The sequence below is a fragment of the Dissoconium aciculare genome (assembly GCF_010015565.1).
Source record: "Dissoconium aciculare CBS 342.82 unplaced genomic scaffold K489scaffold_1, whole genome shotgun sequence".
Lineage (NCBI taxonomy): Eukaryota > Fungi > Ascomycota > Dothideomycetes > Mycosphaerellales > Dissoconiaceae > Dissoconium > Dissoconium aciculare.
The window spans coordinates 2,845,734-2,861,618 of NW_022984951.1; the positions used below are offsets into that span (position 1 = coordinate 2,845,734).

Sequence of the window (15,885 nt, forward strand, 5' to 3'; positions counted from 1 at the left end):
CAGCTGGGTCTATGAGTCGCAGTCGAGCCTGGTTTCTGTTTTGGATCGAGGTCGGATACATGGTTACTTCAGCGTCCTTTTTGTCCGAATCTTCGCTGTCGGAAATTCTTCCGAGCAATCTCTCAAGTACGATCCCCGCTAGCCTCTCCGGACCTGTAAAGTCGAGAGGAGAATCCCTCCAATTTAAAACTGCTCATATCTTGGACATTAAATTTCGCCTCCAGACTTCTATCTCGGGCATCCCATGATACACCCCGGGAGGGAAGAATCGCGGACCGAGCGTCTTCTTCTCGACCTTTCCCGTTCCCGACTTTGGTATCTCGTCAGTGATCACGCGCAAGACCGTCGGCATCTTGTAACCCGCCAGTCTCGTCTTGAGGTCACCTCGCAAGCGACTGAGATCTGGTCGATCTGGGAGCAGGGGGTTCTTCCCGTCCGAGGTTACAACGCCTGGCTCTCCCCTCAGCCTGATCAGTGCCGCCACGCGCTCGCCGTACTCTTCGTCGGGCACGCCGACCACCATCACTTCGCCCACGTACTCCAGCCCGAGAATCTCCCGTTCGATGTCCAGCGAGCTGATCTTATACCCCCCACTCTTGATGATATCCACACTCGCCCGGCCGAGGATGAAATAATATCCTCCCTCCCGCCGCGCGATGTCGCCCGTCCGGTATCGTCCGTCCGCGGTGAGAGCCGCCGCCGTCGCCTCGGGGTCGTAGAGGAACTTGCTCATCATCCCCGGCGACCTCGCGAGGATCTCGCCCTCTTCGCCCTCGGAGAGGATCACATCGCACCCCGGCGCGACTTTCCCGATCGAGCCGTCCGGCACACCCTGGTCCCCGAGCCGCATCTTGATCACGGCGCCGACCTCGGTCATGCCGAAGCGCGACAGGATCTTCTGGCCCAGGAGATCCGACCAGAAATCCGCGATCGGCGCAGGCAGTGCGGACGTCCCGCAGATGCACACTCGAATCGCACGTGCGCCCCGGAGGTAGTCCGCAGCGTCGGCTCGCGGGGCGATGCTCTGTTGGTAATGCCGCATCATCCGCATGTAGATGGTCGGCACGCCCGAGAAGAACAGTTCCTGGGGATGCGGTGCGCCTCGTTTCCACCGTTCCCAGGTCCATGCGGGATCGAAATTCCCGCTTTTGAATTCTTGTAGTGCGCCGCCGATCAGGAAGGGGAAGAACATCATCCCGATCCCTGTCGCGTGGTGGACGGGGAGGAGATGCAGGAGGACATCGTTTCGCGTCACGCGGTAGTGGTCGACGACGGCCATGGCTTCGTCGTGTACGAAGCTCAGCGGCATGACCGCTCCCTTTGGCGGACCTGCACATCCTCGTCAGCCTGATGCCGCAACATTCGGGACCACGACACACTGACCCGTCGTTCCCGACGTGAAGATCACCACCCCGGGCGCACGATCATCCAAGAACATCGTCCTCGAAGTCGTGATCCCGCCCGGACTCAGCGGTTCCGTCCCTATCGCCGGCCGGACCGGCACACAGCCAAACGCACTCCGCGGATCCTCGTTCTTGACCAGCTTCTCCACCTCCAATCCCAGCCTCAACGCCGCATCCGACACCAACACGGCGACCGCGCGGGATTTCCTCGCGAAATACAACGCCTCCTTCGGCGGCAGCAGCACCGTCATGGGCACCACTGCCGCCCCCAACGCCAGCGCCGCCAGGATCGCCACGGCGAATTCATAGCCCCCGGCGGCTAAGACGGCGACGTATACTTCATCTCGCTGCCGCAGAAGTCTCCTGGCCTCTTCGCCTAGACTGTCCCAGATGCGTTGCCGGAAGACGAGCACGTCCGTTAGCAGTTGGGAATGGGTTGCGGAGACATTCGCATTGAGGTCGTGAATACAGAGCCGTGGTGGTTGTTCGTGGGCGAAGCGGAGGAGGCGGTTGAAGAGCGGATGGAACGGGAGTACGGTGGGTTCGAATGGGGGACGATCATTATTGTGGGACATTGTCTTTCATATCCTGCGCGATGGTCTGTCTTATGTTGGCCTTGACGATGCAGCGAGCTTACGATGGCCAATCTCCAAATGTTGGAATATATCCTCTTTGCACGTGCAGCACCTTTTGCACGATACACCCTGTCAGCTGAGATGTTCCTGGTCACTTTTCCAACATCAGTTCGTATTTGTAACGTGCCTTTATCTTCCAATGCCAATGTGTTTTAGTGGGTGGACCCATTAAGCTGAGATCCGATCATCGGTGGCGTTAGTCCGAGTACAGCTACCACTGACACGCAACCGCTGACATCAAGACAATATTACCTCGATCATCGCCAACCACGAGATATTTCACGATTTGAGATCCGTCGAGGAAAAATATCTTTCGGATCAATGCCAGGAAAAATAAAACAAAAGTCGAGACAATTTGTAAAATAAAAGCCATTTCGATACAACCATTTACAATCCAAGAGCCTATCCAATATGCCCGACTTCACCGACCACCTCAAACCCGCCTCGCCCTCAGGACCAGAAACATTATCCCACGAACGCGCCCAATCCGACCTTCCCGTCGAAGAATTGTCCCAACACCTCCTCTCCCGCAACGACTTCCTCCTCCGACAACAACGCATCCTCCCCATCCTCGAACAGGACCCTCTCTTCAACAAACTCAAACAAAGCAACCTCTCCCGCCCGGAGCGCTATCAACTCGGCCTGGCGCGTGCGAAGAAGCTGCGACGCTATGCCGATCAGTATGGCTGGGATCGCCTCGATCAGGAAATGTCCACGTACCTCTGTGACGATGTCAGTCCGTATATGGTCCATGCGACCATGTTCGAGACGACGGTGAGGGAGCAGGGCGATGAGCGGCAGAGGGCGTATTGGTTGCCGAAGATCGAGGCGTGGGAGGCGATCGGATGTTATGCGCAGTAAGTTTTGAAAAATTCACAATCGTTTGTGTGTTGTTGTCGTTGCACATTTTTGTTTGTTGGATTCCGTCCGTCGTGGGATCATCTGCTGATGGTGAATGGATTTGAGTTGTCTGTCTTGTTGATCCCCAGACTGATGCGACGTGAAACCTGCAGGACGGAGTTGGGCCACGGGAGCAATGTTCGTGCGATCGAAACGGAGGCTCGATGGGATCCGAGCTCGAAGACTTTCACTTTACACTCTCCCACATTGACCGCAAGCAAGTGGTGGAATGGCAGTATGGGCCGCACAGCAAACCATGCCATCGTGGTCGCGCAGCTCTTGATTCCTCGTCAAGATCGTCCGGGAGAGTTCAAAAGCCATGGACCACACCCTTTCATTATACAAATCCGAGATCTCAAGACACATCAACCTCTCACGGGAATCGTGGTTGGAGACATAGGACCTAAATATGGATATGCTCCCATGGATAATGGTTACATGTTGTTTGATCATCTCCAAGTCCCTCATTCGGCAATGCTTTCTAATTACTCCCGAGTCGATGTCAACACTGGAACTTACACCAAGCCTTCGAATCCAGCTGTGGTTTATGGAAGTCTAACAGCCGTGCGAGCAGCAATCATCATGCACGCACGTCTGATCATCGCACGGGCTGTGACGATCGCTGTACGATATACATGCGTGCGAAAACAATTTCGAGATCGGGACAGTCGGGATCCCTCATCGCCCGAACTCTCCGTGCTCGACTACTCGACGGTACAGATTCGAATTCTTCCTCTACTTGCTACTGCTTTTGCGTTCCACTACACCGGCGAGGCCATGTACAACCTATACACCAACACACGAGCAAACATCAGCCAGGGCGATTTCAGCAAGTTGACAATCCTGCATGCGCAGTCGTCCGGCTTGAAAAGCTATTGCACCGAAATCGCCGCGAACAGCATCGAGACGTGTCGTCGTGCTATGGGCGGGCATGGCTTCGGTGGAGCCAGTGGTTTCATCCAGCTCAACAACGACTATCTTTCGAAGCCGACCGTGGAAGGCGATAACTGGATGATCACGCAGCAAACAGCCAGCTATCTGATCAAACGCATGGAAGCAGCCGTCAAAAACGAAGGTCCCGCACAGGATGAAATGGAAGCCTCCTGTCGCTCGTGGCTGCTTCACGAGCAGAAGGATCCCAAACCATATGCCATCTTTGACGATGATGAGGCTCTAGTCCAGGCCTTCCGCCGTCGATCCCGCTATCTAACATATCAAGCGCACGTCCAACGCAACGTCCAAAAGCGCGAGTGGAACAGCATCCTCGTCCTCCTCCGACAGATCAGCCACGCGGAATCCCAACACCTCCTCGTCTCCAACTTCCACGCCGCGCTCACCTCCGACTCCCTCTCGCCGACGCTCCGTCAACACCTGACCCTCCAATTCCGCCTCTTCGCCTATACAACCCTCGAGACCTCCGCGCGCGACTTCTCCAAATCATCCGCCGTCTCCGAATCAGACCTCGACTTCTTGCCCACAAAGATCCAGGAAACAATGCAATCGATCCGGCCGCACGCGGTGCGTTTGGTGGATGCCTGGAAAATCCCGGATTTCCTGTTGGATTCTGCCCTGGGGAGGTATGACGGGAGGGTCTATGAGGACCTGTTCGATCGCGCGCATCGGAGGAATCCGCTGAATGAAGTCACGTTTGACCCGGATTATCGGAGGGAGGATGTTGTGATGGGAGATGGAGGAGAGGGGCTCAGGAGGCTTTTGGCGAAACTGTAATAAATGCTGTTCCATCGTCTATGACAAGATCTCGTTTTGTATTGTTCGTTGTCTTTTTTTGTTTTTCCAAAATCGTGGATCTCGTGCTTGACGTGTAATTATGCGCTTACAACCCTAGAAGAACGTTCAAAATAAATCCCCACCATCACGAGCAACACGAGGAACAGTACACGGTGCTTCAGTCGGCGAAATGTCTCCTTTCAGATCTTCGCCTTCGCCGCCGTCCCCGTCCTCACCCCGTGCACATAGCTGATCTCGCGAAACGCCCTCCCGGCCTCGCCGTAAAGTTCATTCCTGAGCACGCTAAACACTCCCATCTTCGCCTTCGGCGCCATCCTCTTGGCCAAAGTCAACGCCTCCTCCAACATCCCCTCGGGCTCGGCGACAGCATCCACGATTCCATCCGCAAGGGCCGTTTCGCCCGTCCAACGATGCGCCTCAAGCAGCATTTTCCTCGCAACGGGCGCGCGGAGCTTCAAGCGGAGCAGACTTCCTATCCCTGGGAAGTGCAAACCGAGATTTACTGGCGGCATGGAGATGTAGCCTCGTTTGGAGTTCATGATGCGGTAGTCGTGGCTCAGCGCGAAGGGGCACGCGCCGCCGAAGGTATGGCCTGTGAGAAGTGCGATCGTGGGCAAGGGGTAGTCGAGGAGGGTCGCGAGGAGAGGGAAGAATCCCTCGCTGTTGGCGTAGGGGTTTGCGTCGGCTTCGTCGAGGACGAGGCCCTGTGAGTTGGAGAGGATCAGTTTCTCGGTGATGCTGTTCTGGAGAGATGGATCTGGCTACGAGGGATGGTGGGTTTCTCAACATACTGTACACCAAAATTTGGCATCGCTTCCCCTCGTGATGACGGCGCCATCTGCGTCTTCGCCTACGATCTTTCGGATGGTGTTGTACGCGGCGATCAATTTCTGGGCGTAGGCCGAGTCGATTCGATTTTCGGGTCTCTTCTTCATGGTCAATACGAAGACGTTCCCTTCGTAGCGGTCGACGGCGAGGTCGGGCTCGTCGATGATGGATTGCGTTGATGCCATCTCTTGGGATTGTCTTGTGATGGGTTCACTTGAGGTTTATTGTGTTACCGGTATTGGATAGGCTTGGCGGTATCTGTCTTATGGCTGTACAGTGCTGACTATGTGATGGAGCATCGATAGGGATAGTTCGGTGGACAGCACTGTCTAGATCATCTTGATTATTGTTCGGAGGGCGTCGATGGATGATGACGTCCTAGGCCGAAGCGAAAGAGTCGCATTGGGCATGTCGTTCGGTCCGGCATCTCATCCATTGTTTTACTCCGAACGGAGATCCTGACTCGGTTGTCGTTCGGCAGATCACACCGATGGTGACGCTTCAACACTTCAACAGTCCAGAGTGGTCGAGTCCACCGTTTACCATTCCGCGCGCGTATGATATATCTGGTCATGCAACAAACACGACCAACTCAAGTTCTAGAGAGTTCTGATCGTTCCTGATCCAGCATTGTACATGATTTCAGGGTTCGCTGTGGGGTCAAGACTCGCGTGTGGTGGGATTGCAAATAGCGGGGCAGGGTGTCATGGTTTCGGATGGAGGGATCCGATGGGATATGTACGATGATGAGTCGTTCGGGGTTTGGGGCGAATATATTGTATAACTGATTATATTTATACAGTCAGCTTCGCCTCGTCTATCTATATAGATAAGTAACAGACCAAGATCTACCCATCTTTCGAAATCACATTGAGAAAGTGAGGACAAGACTGAACGACACCGTACGTAACTGGACTCATACAGTGCCTTTTTCACCGGTCATCGCCAATGCTGACAAGCCTCTCCACAGCAGGCCTATCACAGAACCCAAGAAGGATCTCCACCTCCTCCAAGAATCACCCATCACCGGACACAAAGCAAAACAAGAACAGAATGGCGCCAACAACCGTAACAGTCCTCTACCCCTCCACCAGCACCTTCGACATGACCTACTACAAATCCACCCACATGCCGCTGGTCCAGAAGTCCTGGGGCCAATACGGCCTGCAGTCCTGGCGCATCATCCAGCTCGCTCCGGGCGCTCCATACTCCGTGCAAGCGATCCTCGAATTTTCCTCTGCGGAAGATCTTCAAAAGGCCCAGGCCAGTCCCGAGGCGAAGGATGTCATGGAGGACATCCCCAAGTTTTCGAGCGAGAAGCCGGTCTTCTTGGGTGGCGAGTTGGCGTTCACGCAGGCCGACGTGTGAGTTCGCTTGGAAAGGGTTGGAGGAAGACAGCGAAGGACGGAGCGAGAGAAAGAAGTCTTGACGGAATCGAATTGCATCGGATTGGTCATGGATGAAGTCTTGAACTGTTTTACTGTCGCGAGCCCGAAAGCCCAAATGAGATCAATCCGGGTATGCCAATTCTGTAGGACTTTGGTTTCCTGCATCGGTATAAGCAGTCTGTGGACGTGACTGTTCGAACTCTCGTCGTGCGTGACCTTAATGTACGAAAATGAAATTGCACAGATTATCCCGGGCTGGATTCAGAAGTATGCGAAACGAAGTCAAACGGTGCCTCATCATTGCCCAAAGGAGGAGCGGCATTATCAGACGGATTATGAATAGAAGGAATAGATATCATTTTCCCCCCGAGAACTGCAATCTCCTCACAAAAGAATTGTCCCTAGTACGCGAGCATCCAGTACGAAATAAGAGTTCCCGTCCCATGTCCTGATTGAGCAGAGAAGGAAAATAACGCAGTATGAGCAAAAGCGCCGTGTGGCTCTCGATGCGGAAGAAATCGACAGAAAGACGAAAGACGAAGTCTCAAAAATCGCTCATCATCACCAACAACAACAATCATAGTCGAGTGAATCGTCAAACTCAAGACAAAGTAAGAGGCGACAATCTTTTCGTTCACCTCATCTCTCCCAGTCTCGCTCCGGCTCCACTGCACGCGAGGATCCCAGAAGAAAATTCCAAAAACAAGAACAAAAACTAAATCGGGAAAAAGAGGCGCAAACTCCCCACCCTAAACGACCTCCACACCCTTCTCATCCACCATCGACAGTCCCGCGCTGCTCAACGACGCACTCGTCGCAGCGGCGCCCGCCGGTAAATTCGCATCCTGACCCGTCAATCGCCTCGCCAGTGCGCGCTCGACTTTAGCGCCGAGGGCGATTTTCGCAAGTTCCTCGACCTTGTCGCCGCTGGGAACGTATCTTTGTCGGTCCAGGCGCGGCTCGATCATTTTGTCTAATTGGCTGGCGAAGGAGTGGAGGTCGGCGATGCGGGGGTCGGAGAGCGTGAGAGTGCTGCTGCTGGCGCCGAGGAAGGGGGAGTATGAGTTCATGGTTAAGGGATTCTTGTTGTTGTGGATGTTGGCTTCTTGTTGTTTTGGGTGATCGGTAGAGGTTGGGTTTGATGGGTAGGGCTTTGAAATTGTCGATTGTGATGTCGATGAATTCGTCGTAGTGAGTGATGGTCGAAGGGAGGGTGCGGTGCTGGAATACTAATTTATTTCAAGCACGGGCGCGTGTGTTATTTCGTGTTCTTCTGGGATGGGTGGTCGCTTTTGTCTTGTTCGATATGGGTCTGAATGATGCGCGCACGTGGACGATTCTCAATTTGTTTCTGCGAAAGGGAAGGAGGGACAAGAAAGAGGGATTGAGGGTCGCGGGTGATGGTGATGACAGACAAAGTCTCAGTCGGGCGGTTTCAAGCAATCTTACCATTTGGGCCGAAACACAAGATTGGCACCGGCGCGGACTGGGTCGCGGCGGCGAAGACGGTGCAACGGTGGGGCGCGTGCGCGAGGATGGACGGCGAGCGGAATGTCGATCCCACCCCGGCGTTCCTTTTCTTCTCTTCTTCGCCACAAAAGCCAGATAGAGGATGTCGTTTCGTTGACTCCGCCGCAGAGGTGCCGAGTAAAATTCAACCCGAGTGTATGATTGCGTGGGCGGTGGTGGTGTAAGTGATGGTTGTGTGTAATATCGAGGATGGAAATAGGAATAGGAATAGTTTCGGTTCCCTTTGTCCTGGTCGCCACGTGTGCTCCACGCACGGTACTTTCGGGAGCGGAAACGTGGGAAATGCAATGCAGCAGGGAGTGGTGACGGGTGTAACAATCCCAGTTCTCTACTCCATCGCAGGGTCTCTCGTGTCTTCGCCACTACATACGTGAGACTGGATTTCCGACTCTGGTGATTACTCAATAGATACTCTCTGGTGCCTTGACTTTACATTGTCAGAGAGCATTTCTTCGAGGGGGCGCAGTGTCAATTGAGGGATTGAGACCCCTCCATCCGCAAAAGACCCATCTCGTCCGAAGGTCCTCCCCCGAATTGGAGCGGGGAAATGAGACAAAGGATGAGAGACAAATCCGGGCGGAGTCGGTGTGACAGGCGCGGCTTGATTACCCTTCAGCTGTTGGCTCTTCCATTCTACCCTTGTTCCATATGATGATCAATGGTAACACATATCCAGCATTCAGGGTACAGAAGCCGAGGCTGCAATGACATCCATCGACGATTATCACTCGAAGTCATCGGTCGTCATCACATGTATGCGAGAACTGCACAATGGATTGATGCGCGGGATGGAATATCAACGGTCGTGAGTGCAAGATAAGGCCCACGCCTGCGCCCAGACTCGATAACCGCGTTGGTGTCGGGCTTGATCTCCCGCCGTCGCCGATCCTCCATGCACGACCGTTACATATTTAGGCATCCGAAATAACCCTTCAAATACGAACATGCCAGCAATCCAATGGTACAGCGAATTAGCCATCAACCATTTTCATCCAAGGTGTAGAATAAAGCAACTTTCAACATAAGAGACGTAGGTCAGTGGGAGATAAATCATGAATTCACCATCGCGGTGGGCACTCTGTGGCCTAGAGTAACCTCCAATTCACAGAGGAAATTCCATTCACAGCCCTTTCTATACAGTTTTGTTATAAGACATCACGCGACGAATGCTTAGCTCACTTCACTTAGCTCATTCGCAAAGCTCACCTGTGATAAGTGAAAACCCGACAATAGGACAAGCTGATATGATCAACCTTGTACGTGCTACCAGCCGATCGAACAGAGGTGAATAAGGTTGAGGCCAGGAATGCTACGACTGTGTCCGGGAGGACACTCTGATTTCGAAAACCCTTTCATCGCGTGCAGAGACATCAGCTCGACTTCTACCCTTAACAATATCGAAAGGTCTACCTCTTGCCAGCATGGCGTACAGTCAATCATACAGGCCACGACGCGATGAACGACCGGCTTCAACTGTTGACGTCCCAGCTCATTCTGTGGGATTTTGAAGATGCAAACAGGGCGCGCGAGAAATTCGGTAACATCTCTGAGTCGTACTGCATTCCTTCCGAAGTCTGACCTCGCTAAGGTCGAGAGGGGAGACTATGCGAGGCATGGAGCAGAGGCCGCTTATAGCTCTGGCAGATTCGATACCAGGATCATTTTTGATTGATGCTACTTCCAACGTAGATGATGATCCTCCCATCTGGTAGCCGAGCCTATGTAAGGTATATAACCCAGCCTCAGAGGGCCTGCGAAGTGGAACTTAGCAGTTCGAACCCCCCTTCGTAATTTAATTCCAGAATCGGTCGGCCGAGTATGTGTTTCGCCCCCGAGTATGAACTTGACAGTGCAAGTTTAATCTCGGAGTCATTGTTAACTTTACGCAGTCTATGTACTCGTCTGATGTCAATAGATAACTTCTCCCCGGCAATGACGCTTCGTGCCTCTTCCTCCCAACTATTTCATATCGAATAGAGACCGTTCTTAAGGGTCCTGTGGGATGCGTTGTCTAGAACAGGGAGAGTACGATCGGTGAATGCACGTAGAAGGTGTAGAGTACGTGTACCTCGTCTCGAGAGGCGAGTAGCACCGTTCTTGTTATACTTACTGCTTCCTCAGCAGTTGAGTCATCGTTGTGCCTCTTTTTGAGCGGACGACAGGTCCGCCTACGTCAGGCGCCGTATCTTATTACATGTGCTAGCATCTGTCACCTCGGACGGGTCTCTCCGATGACTAATTTAATATCTGCCCATGTCATGACTAATACAGCGTTCGCCGGCCATTTCTCAAGCGGAGAAAAACACCGACCTGGGTGGGCACTGACCTCGGTTAGCAAGCTGTCAGAGTGTAACGATCGGTTTGACCATCACCTGGATTGCCAAATTACAGATCACATTGCCTAGAGGACAACTTATCATGTCGAGAAATAACGTGCTAAAAATGCATATCTATCTTGGGAGGCGGCATTCGACCGCCCTGTTGTTGGCTCAGAAATCAAATTGTAATCGTACAGAAAAGTAGTATATGCTACTTAAATCACCAGGCCACTATGGAATAAGTTCGCACTGCTACACCTGAGCAGCCTCGACCGATTGTAGCCGCCAGTCTAGAGCGGAGTGATCGTGCCGATGAAGCGGCATCGGACCCCTTAAGTCCGGGTGCCGCTCTATCCGCCCGAATTTGGGACATCGGGCCATTGAGCCCTGTCAGATTTGACGTCAAGGCCGATCTTCACCTCCAAATCCGAGCCGGGAACGGTTTCGGGCATTTTTGACGCGATAGTATTTCTTACGAGAGCGACTTCGGTGGGTGTAGATTGCACTTTTCAAATTCTACCAGTAAAGGCGCAGAACGATCTTGAGTCATACTGTAGCCTCCGCACTTCAGCGAGTCACCATCCACAAACCACCGCGTTGGGACGTCTGAGTGATAATACACCACCGACGTCGGGGTCACCTACTGAACAAATACTGCGTTCTCGCGTCATCGCAGAAGGTATTGCCTTGACACATTAGATCGAGATGGAGCGAGCAGACCTCACCTCTTCCGACTCGACAGAGTTGCAGGAGCGGAATTCCCTAGCAGATGTGGACGAAGAAAAAAGTGTTCACGAAACGCCAAAAGTATGAAACTTTTCACCCTGATCGTGATTAACGCTAATGAAATCCATACGAAGGACTCAAACGAAGATCCATCGTGGAAATCGCGCCTGTCAGCGACAGGCAGGCAATATGGATTCACCCATGCCCTCGCAACTGAAGAAATGGGTGCGCAGTACTTGGTTGATTTCGAGGGACCGACCGATCCGTTCGCCTCCCATCGATATACTTCCGAGTCAACTCATATACTGACCTTGATTCAGCTACAATCCTCTTAATTGGACATCACGCCGAAAGGCGAAAACTCTCGTTATTTATTCCTCGATTGCATTGATCACCGCATTCAACACGGCTGTGTTCGAGCCGGCCGTCCCGCAGATTGCCGAGGAGTTTGGAGTCAGCGAGGAGATCGCAACCCTTGGTACCACCCTCAATCTTCTGGCGACTGGCCTGTTCCCTCTTCTCCTCGCTCCATTATCGGAGGTTTACGGTCGCAAATGGACCGTCACTGCTCCCGCATTTATCGCGGCGTGTTTCGCGTTCGCTTGCGGCTCTTCGAAGGACCTTCAATCCATCCTCATCACTCGGTTCTTTCAGGGAGGTTTCGGCGCGGGCGTCATCGCAAATCTCGGCGGCATATTGGGCGATATCTACAGCCCGCAGCAACGCGGTGCAGCTATGGTCATGTATTCGACTTGCGTGGTGGCGGGACCACTGACCGCTCCGATCATCGGTAGTGCGGTCGTCACGTCCCATCTTGGTTGGCGGTGGACCATGTTCCTCGTTGGAATTTTCCAGGTACGGGTTCTGCGCGTCGCGGAACGAGGTATTGCACGTCTGGCTGACCATGGCTGAGTAGATGGTTTTCTCGGTCTCGGCTATGCTGTTTGTGAGCGAGACGTATACACCAGTCCTGCTGTCACGTAAGGCTTCGGAACTGCGACATGCCACCCGGAACTGGGCGCTCCACAGCAAACACGAGGAGTGGAACGTGTCGTTCCGTGAGCTGGCGCGGAAATACCTCATCCGCCCATTCTTGTTGATGATCAATCCCGTATGCTTCCTGGTGAGTGAGATCTGCTCGAGTCGATCAGAACTTCATTGTTATCAGAATTCCTCTTGTGCATCTGTATATTCATGGTTGCGCCCTTTCCTCAAAGTTATTTCAGCATGCCTCGGTCATTCAAAGATGCGCGGATGCTGTTCACGAGGCGTGAAACTGATCCAGGGCTTCACAGATGAGCTTCTATGCTTCGTTCGTTTACGGATTAATTTACGGCAGTCTCGCAGCTGTCCCATATATCTTCGAAAACTACCGAGGATGGCATCCAGTTGTCGCCTCGCTGCCGTTCTTGGCATTGTTGATCGGTTGTTTTATTGGCTTGATTGTCAACCTGGGCAACACGAAGCTCTACGTCAAGGCAATGGAGGCGAATGGCGGCAAGGCCGTACCTGAAGCAAGACTTTACCCCATGATGGGTGGCAGCTTTTTCCTGACAGGAGGCATTTTCTTGCTTGGTTGGACCGGTGCAACTGGAATCTCATGGGTAGTGCCCTGCATTGGCCTTCTGTTCGTTGGCGGAGGCTTCTTCCCGATATTCCAAGGTTCCCTAAACTACGTAAGTTTGGCCGACGACGAAAACGGAGCAAAAGTTGATGGATTTGTAGCTCATTGACACATTTCTTCCGGTGGCTGCTTCGGCCTTGGCCACCACCACATTCATGCGGTGCATGTTGGCCGCAGTATTTCCTCTCTTCATGGTAAGGTTTTCAAACTTGAGAGGAGAGATAAGTGCTAACGGTAACAATAGACACCCATGCTAGAAGCCTTAGGCGTCGGATGGGGACTTTCAATATTGGGCTTTGTCGGTGTGGTGATGATACCTGTACCATTCTTGTTCTTCACGTTTGGTCCACGGCTACGTGCAAAGGGAATAGCAATGCCTGTATGAGCTGGGAAATAATTGTTCAGCGATGAAGCCGAGCGAGGGTTGAGTGCAGAACATGCTGCGCGTCGCTTGGCCCGAGCAAGGCGATGTCCTCGCGGAGGCGAAGGTCGTATATCAAAAGCACTAAGCGTCTTCAATAAACGCGATAATAGTTGATTGTCAGGTTCACGTTCGAAGGACTCCAATTTTTATCCGAACTTCGTAAACCCCTGGCCTGAGAGGCTTCACGTGAAGTCCTCGAGGTCCAGATTTCGCTACGATCGCCTCAAGCATGATGTAGCCTGTGCCATATTTTTGGACAAGTGTTAGCCGTCTCTTGAGACTGGAATATTATAATTGATCACGTTTTGCGAATGCTCGAGCTCTCGATTGTGAGGGTTCATGATCATGCTGGCTTTGCGCTCTGCTGACTAAAATGTTCACCATACTTCACCTTTGCCTTTCTTTTATGTGCGCTGAAATTTTGAGGATAGTACATGAATCTGATATTTTTCTTACCCGAAATGCGTGAAATCTGTCAACCGAGAAAGATGAAGAAGACGAAGCTCCCGTCACGGGACATTAGACAGCGTCCAACTTGATATCAGCGAAAGATGCGGTCGCGCGGAGCTTCGGCCGCGCGCGGAAGTGTCCGCCGCCCGAAGATTACATATTAAAGCCGTGGATCGTGCACAGGGCCCGACGCGCTCACGTCTCCACCGGGGCAACGCTTGGAATTTGCATCAACAAAAGATTGCGAGGGCGCTCAGAGCGATAGGCATTTCGAGAGACAACCGCATTGTCGTAGAGTAAACCCGTCAACATGTATTCACTACGCAACCCACGCCCACTCGGCATGCAGGTCCACGCTGTGCCGGAGTCCGAGAGATTTGTCGACGAGACAGGTCGCAGACTCCCTTGGGGATACGAGTACACACCAAACACTGTCAACGAAGCCGAACAACAGAACGAGCAAGAGAAGGGCCCATTTGGACGGAATTCGAGAAGGAGTAGGACAGGCCTCTCGAGGAGCCGATCGAAAACCGCCGAGCCGAGACGTGAGGAGGACAGACAAAGGGCGGAGAATGTCGCAGCGGAGGACGCAGTGTTCGGCTCGTTGCGAAGGGTCACTGCTAAGGATGATGGAAGACGAGATGCGGCTGCAGATAGTGATGCGCTGAATGCAGGTGCGCGATTGCATCAAGAGGCAGAGGTCGAGCCCACGGAGGTGCTGCTCTACGGGTTCGGCGAAGACTTGCAATGGGCTGCTATTGATTTTTATGAGCGGGTTTCAAATGGCCTTGTTCTGGAGGATTACGATCGCCAGCCTCCGGGACAACGCTACGATGCGTCCCTATCACTGGGGAGAGCCGCAGCGCAGAATACCTTGTCGAGAGCCGCGATGCGGAAACGAAACAAATACGCGGGCGGAAACCACTGGATCAAAATCACATTCGACTCACGGCAGGCGGCAGAACTCGCGATTGCCAGCGGACCGCACATCATCAAAGGATACCTCGTCTACGCGGAGCCTTATCAGAATCGAGGCCCACAGCGAGACGAGCCCGTTCTCGCAACTCAGGCAGGGGCGCAAGTGACATCAGATGTTCTGCCCGCAACCTTTTCGACAGAGAACATGGACATCAGCCCGGATGGCAGTCCATCAACATTATCATCCACAACTGCGACGGCGATGAGCGGACCTATTGGCTCGCGGTCGTCCAGGACCAGACTTGGCCTCAACGACTCCCCGACGAACAGCGATTCTACAATCCGAGGAAATTTGATATCACAACCAGCCCGACCGCTGGCACAGCCACTCTTCGCACCCCGATCGAACACCACCGCGTTCCAAAGGAGCAGTCAAGTGCAGCCACAGGCTCGGCGCGCTCGCATAGAAGGCACCACGCCGGCGACAGTCTTACCCGCAGACATGGCATTGGCGCCGAAACAGCCACAGCCGTCCTGGTCGTCATGGATAGGCGCGAGCGAGATCATCGGCTCCGCTCTGCCGCGCAAAGAGGATGGCAGCTTCGACTGGAACCGGGCGAGTTTGTACTGGCGGATTTTCTTCTACATCGATATGCTGTTCGGCACGGACTTCTGCGGGTTGAGGACGGAGGAGTGATCGATTTGTACATTATTGTATCTCAGCGTGGGCGTTCAGAGGAATTTCCCTGGGAACGGGAGGCTAGGATTATTATTAATCTCGAGGTATTCTGGAAGTCAATTATCCTGTCGGATTGCATTTGGCATGACTCTGATCGAATGGCAAATTGACGACGGCCGTACCCTATGTTCACTGCCTGTGTCTTTGCAATATCTGTGCGTCGTTTTTCGCTTCATCGTCCGTGCCTTTCATGCTAGTAATGATAATGATAAACGAACCAACGTTGATGTCTGCGACGTGGAATTTGGGCATG

At 53.1% G+C, this 15,885-nt stretch overlaps 7 protein-coding genes across 7 annotated transcripts; 4 read left to right on the plus strand and 3 right to left on the minus strand.

The window, feature by feature from the left end:
• Positions 1-193: 193 nt before the first annotated feature.
• Positions 194-1,978, minus strand: K489DRAFT_367008 (acetyl-CoA synthetase-like protein; the record flags this gene model as incomplete). The annotated part of the gene is made up of 2 exons (XM_033602825.1): positions 194-1,329; positions 1,384-1,978. 2 exons carry the CDS (start codon positions 1,976-1,978, stop codon positions 194-196), a joined length of 1,731 nt encoding a protein of 576 aa, XP_033464960.1.
• A 471-nt stretch (positions 1,979-2,449) lies between these two features.
• On the plus strand, positions 2,450-4,666 carry K489DRAFT_406548 (acyl-CoA oxidase; the record flags this gene model as incomplete). The annotated part of the gene is made up of 2 exons (XM_033607270.1): positions 2,450-2,895; positions 3,052-4,666. 2 exons carry the CDS (start codon positions 2,450-2,452, stop codon positions 4,664-4,666), a joined length of 2,061 nt encoding a protein of 686 aa, XP_033464961.1.
• Positions 4,667-4,766: 100 nt separating this feature from the next.
• On the minus strand, positions 4,767-5,779 carry K489DRAFT_31724 (ClpP/crotonase). The gene is made up of 2 exons (XM_033601222.1): positions 5,479-5,779; positions 4,767-5,391 (listed from the first exon to the last, which is right to left on the minus strand). Exons 1-2 carry the CDS (start codon positions 5,698-5,700, stop codon positions 4,867-4,869), a joined length of 747 nt encoding a protein of 248 aa, XP_033464962.1. The 5' UTR covers positions 5,701-5,779; the 3' UTR covers positions 4,767-4,866.
• A 709-nt stretch (positions 5,780-6,488) lies between these two features.
• K489DRAFT_376086 (uncharacterized protein) lies at positions 6,489-7,330 on the plus strand. The gene has a single exon (XM_033603832.1). The coding sequence runs from the start codon at positions 6,569-6,571 to the stop codon at positions 6,881-6,883; it is 315 nt and encodes a 104-aa protein (XP_033464963.1). The 5' UTR covers positions 6,489-6,568; the 3' UTR covers positions 6,884-7,330.
• A 412-nt stretch (positions 7,331-7,742) lies between these two features.
• Positions 7,743-7,937, minus strand: K489DRAFT_290452 (uncharacterized protein; the record flags this gene model as incomplete). The annotated part of the gene is made up of 1 exon (XM_033600177.1): positions 7,743-7,937. A coding segment is annotated over one exon (195 nt), but the record flags the coding sequence as incomplete, so codon positions are not given.
• A 3,623-nt stretch (positions 7,938-11,560) lies between these two features.
• On the plus strand, positions 11,561-13,486 carry K489DRAFT_310920 (MFS general substrate transporter; the record flags this gene model as incomplete). The annotated part of the gene is made up of 6 exons (XM_033600739.1): positions 11,561-11,742; positions 11,798-12,332; positions 12,394-12,600; positions 12,773-13,153; positions 13,203-13,295; positions 13,346-13,486. 6 exons carry the CDS (start codon positions 11,561-11,563, stop codon positions 13,484-13,486), a joined length of 1,539 nt encoding a protein of 512 aa, XP_033464965.1.
• A 799-nt stretch (positions 13,487-14,285) lies between these two features.
• K489DRAFT_392229 (uncharacterized protein) lies at positions 14,286-15,590 on the plus strand (the record flags this gene model as incomplete). The annotated part of the gene is made up of 1 exon (XM_033606725.1): positions 14,286-15,590. One exon carries the CDS (start codon positions 14,286-14,288, stop codon positions 15,588-15,590), a length of 1,305 nt encoding a protein of 434 aa, XP_033464966.1.
• Between the last annotated feature and the right edge of the window lie 295 nt (positions 15,591-15,885).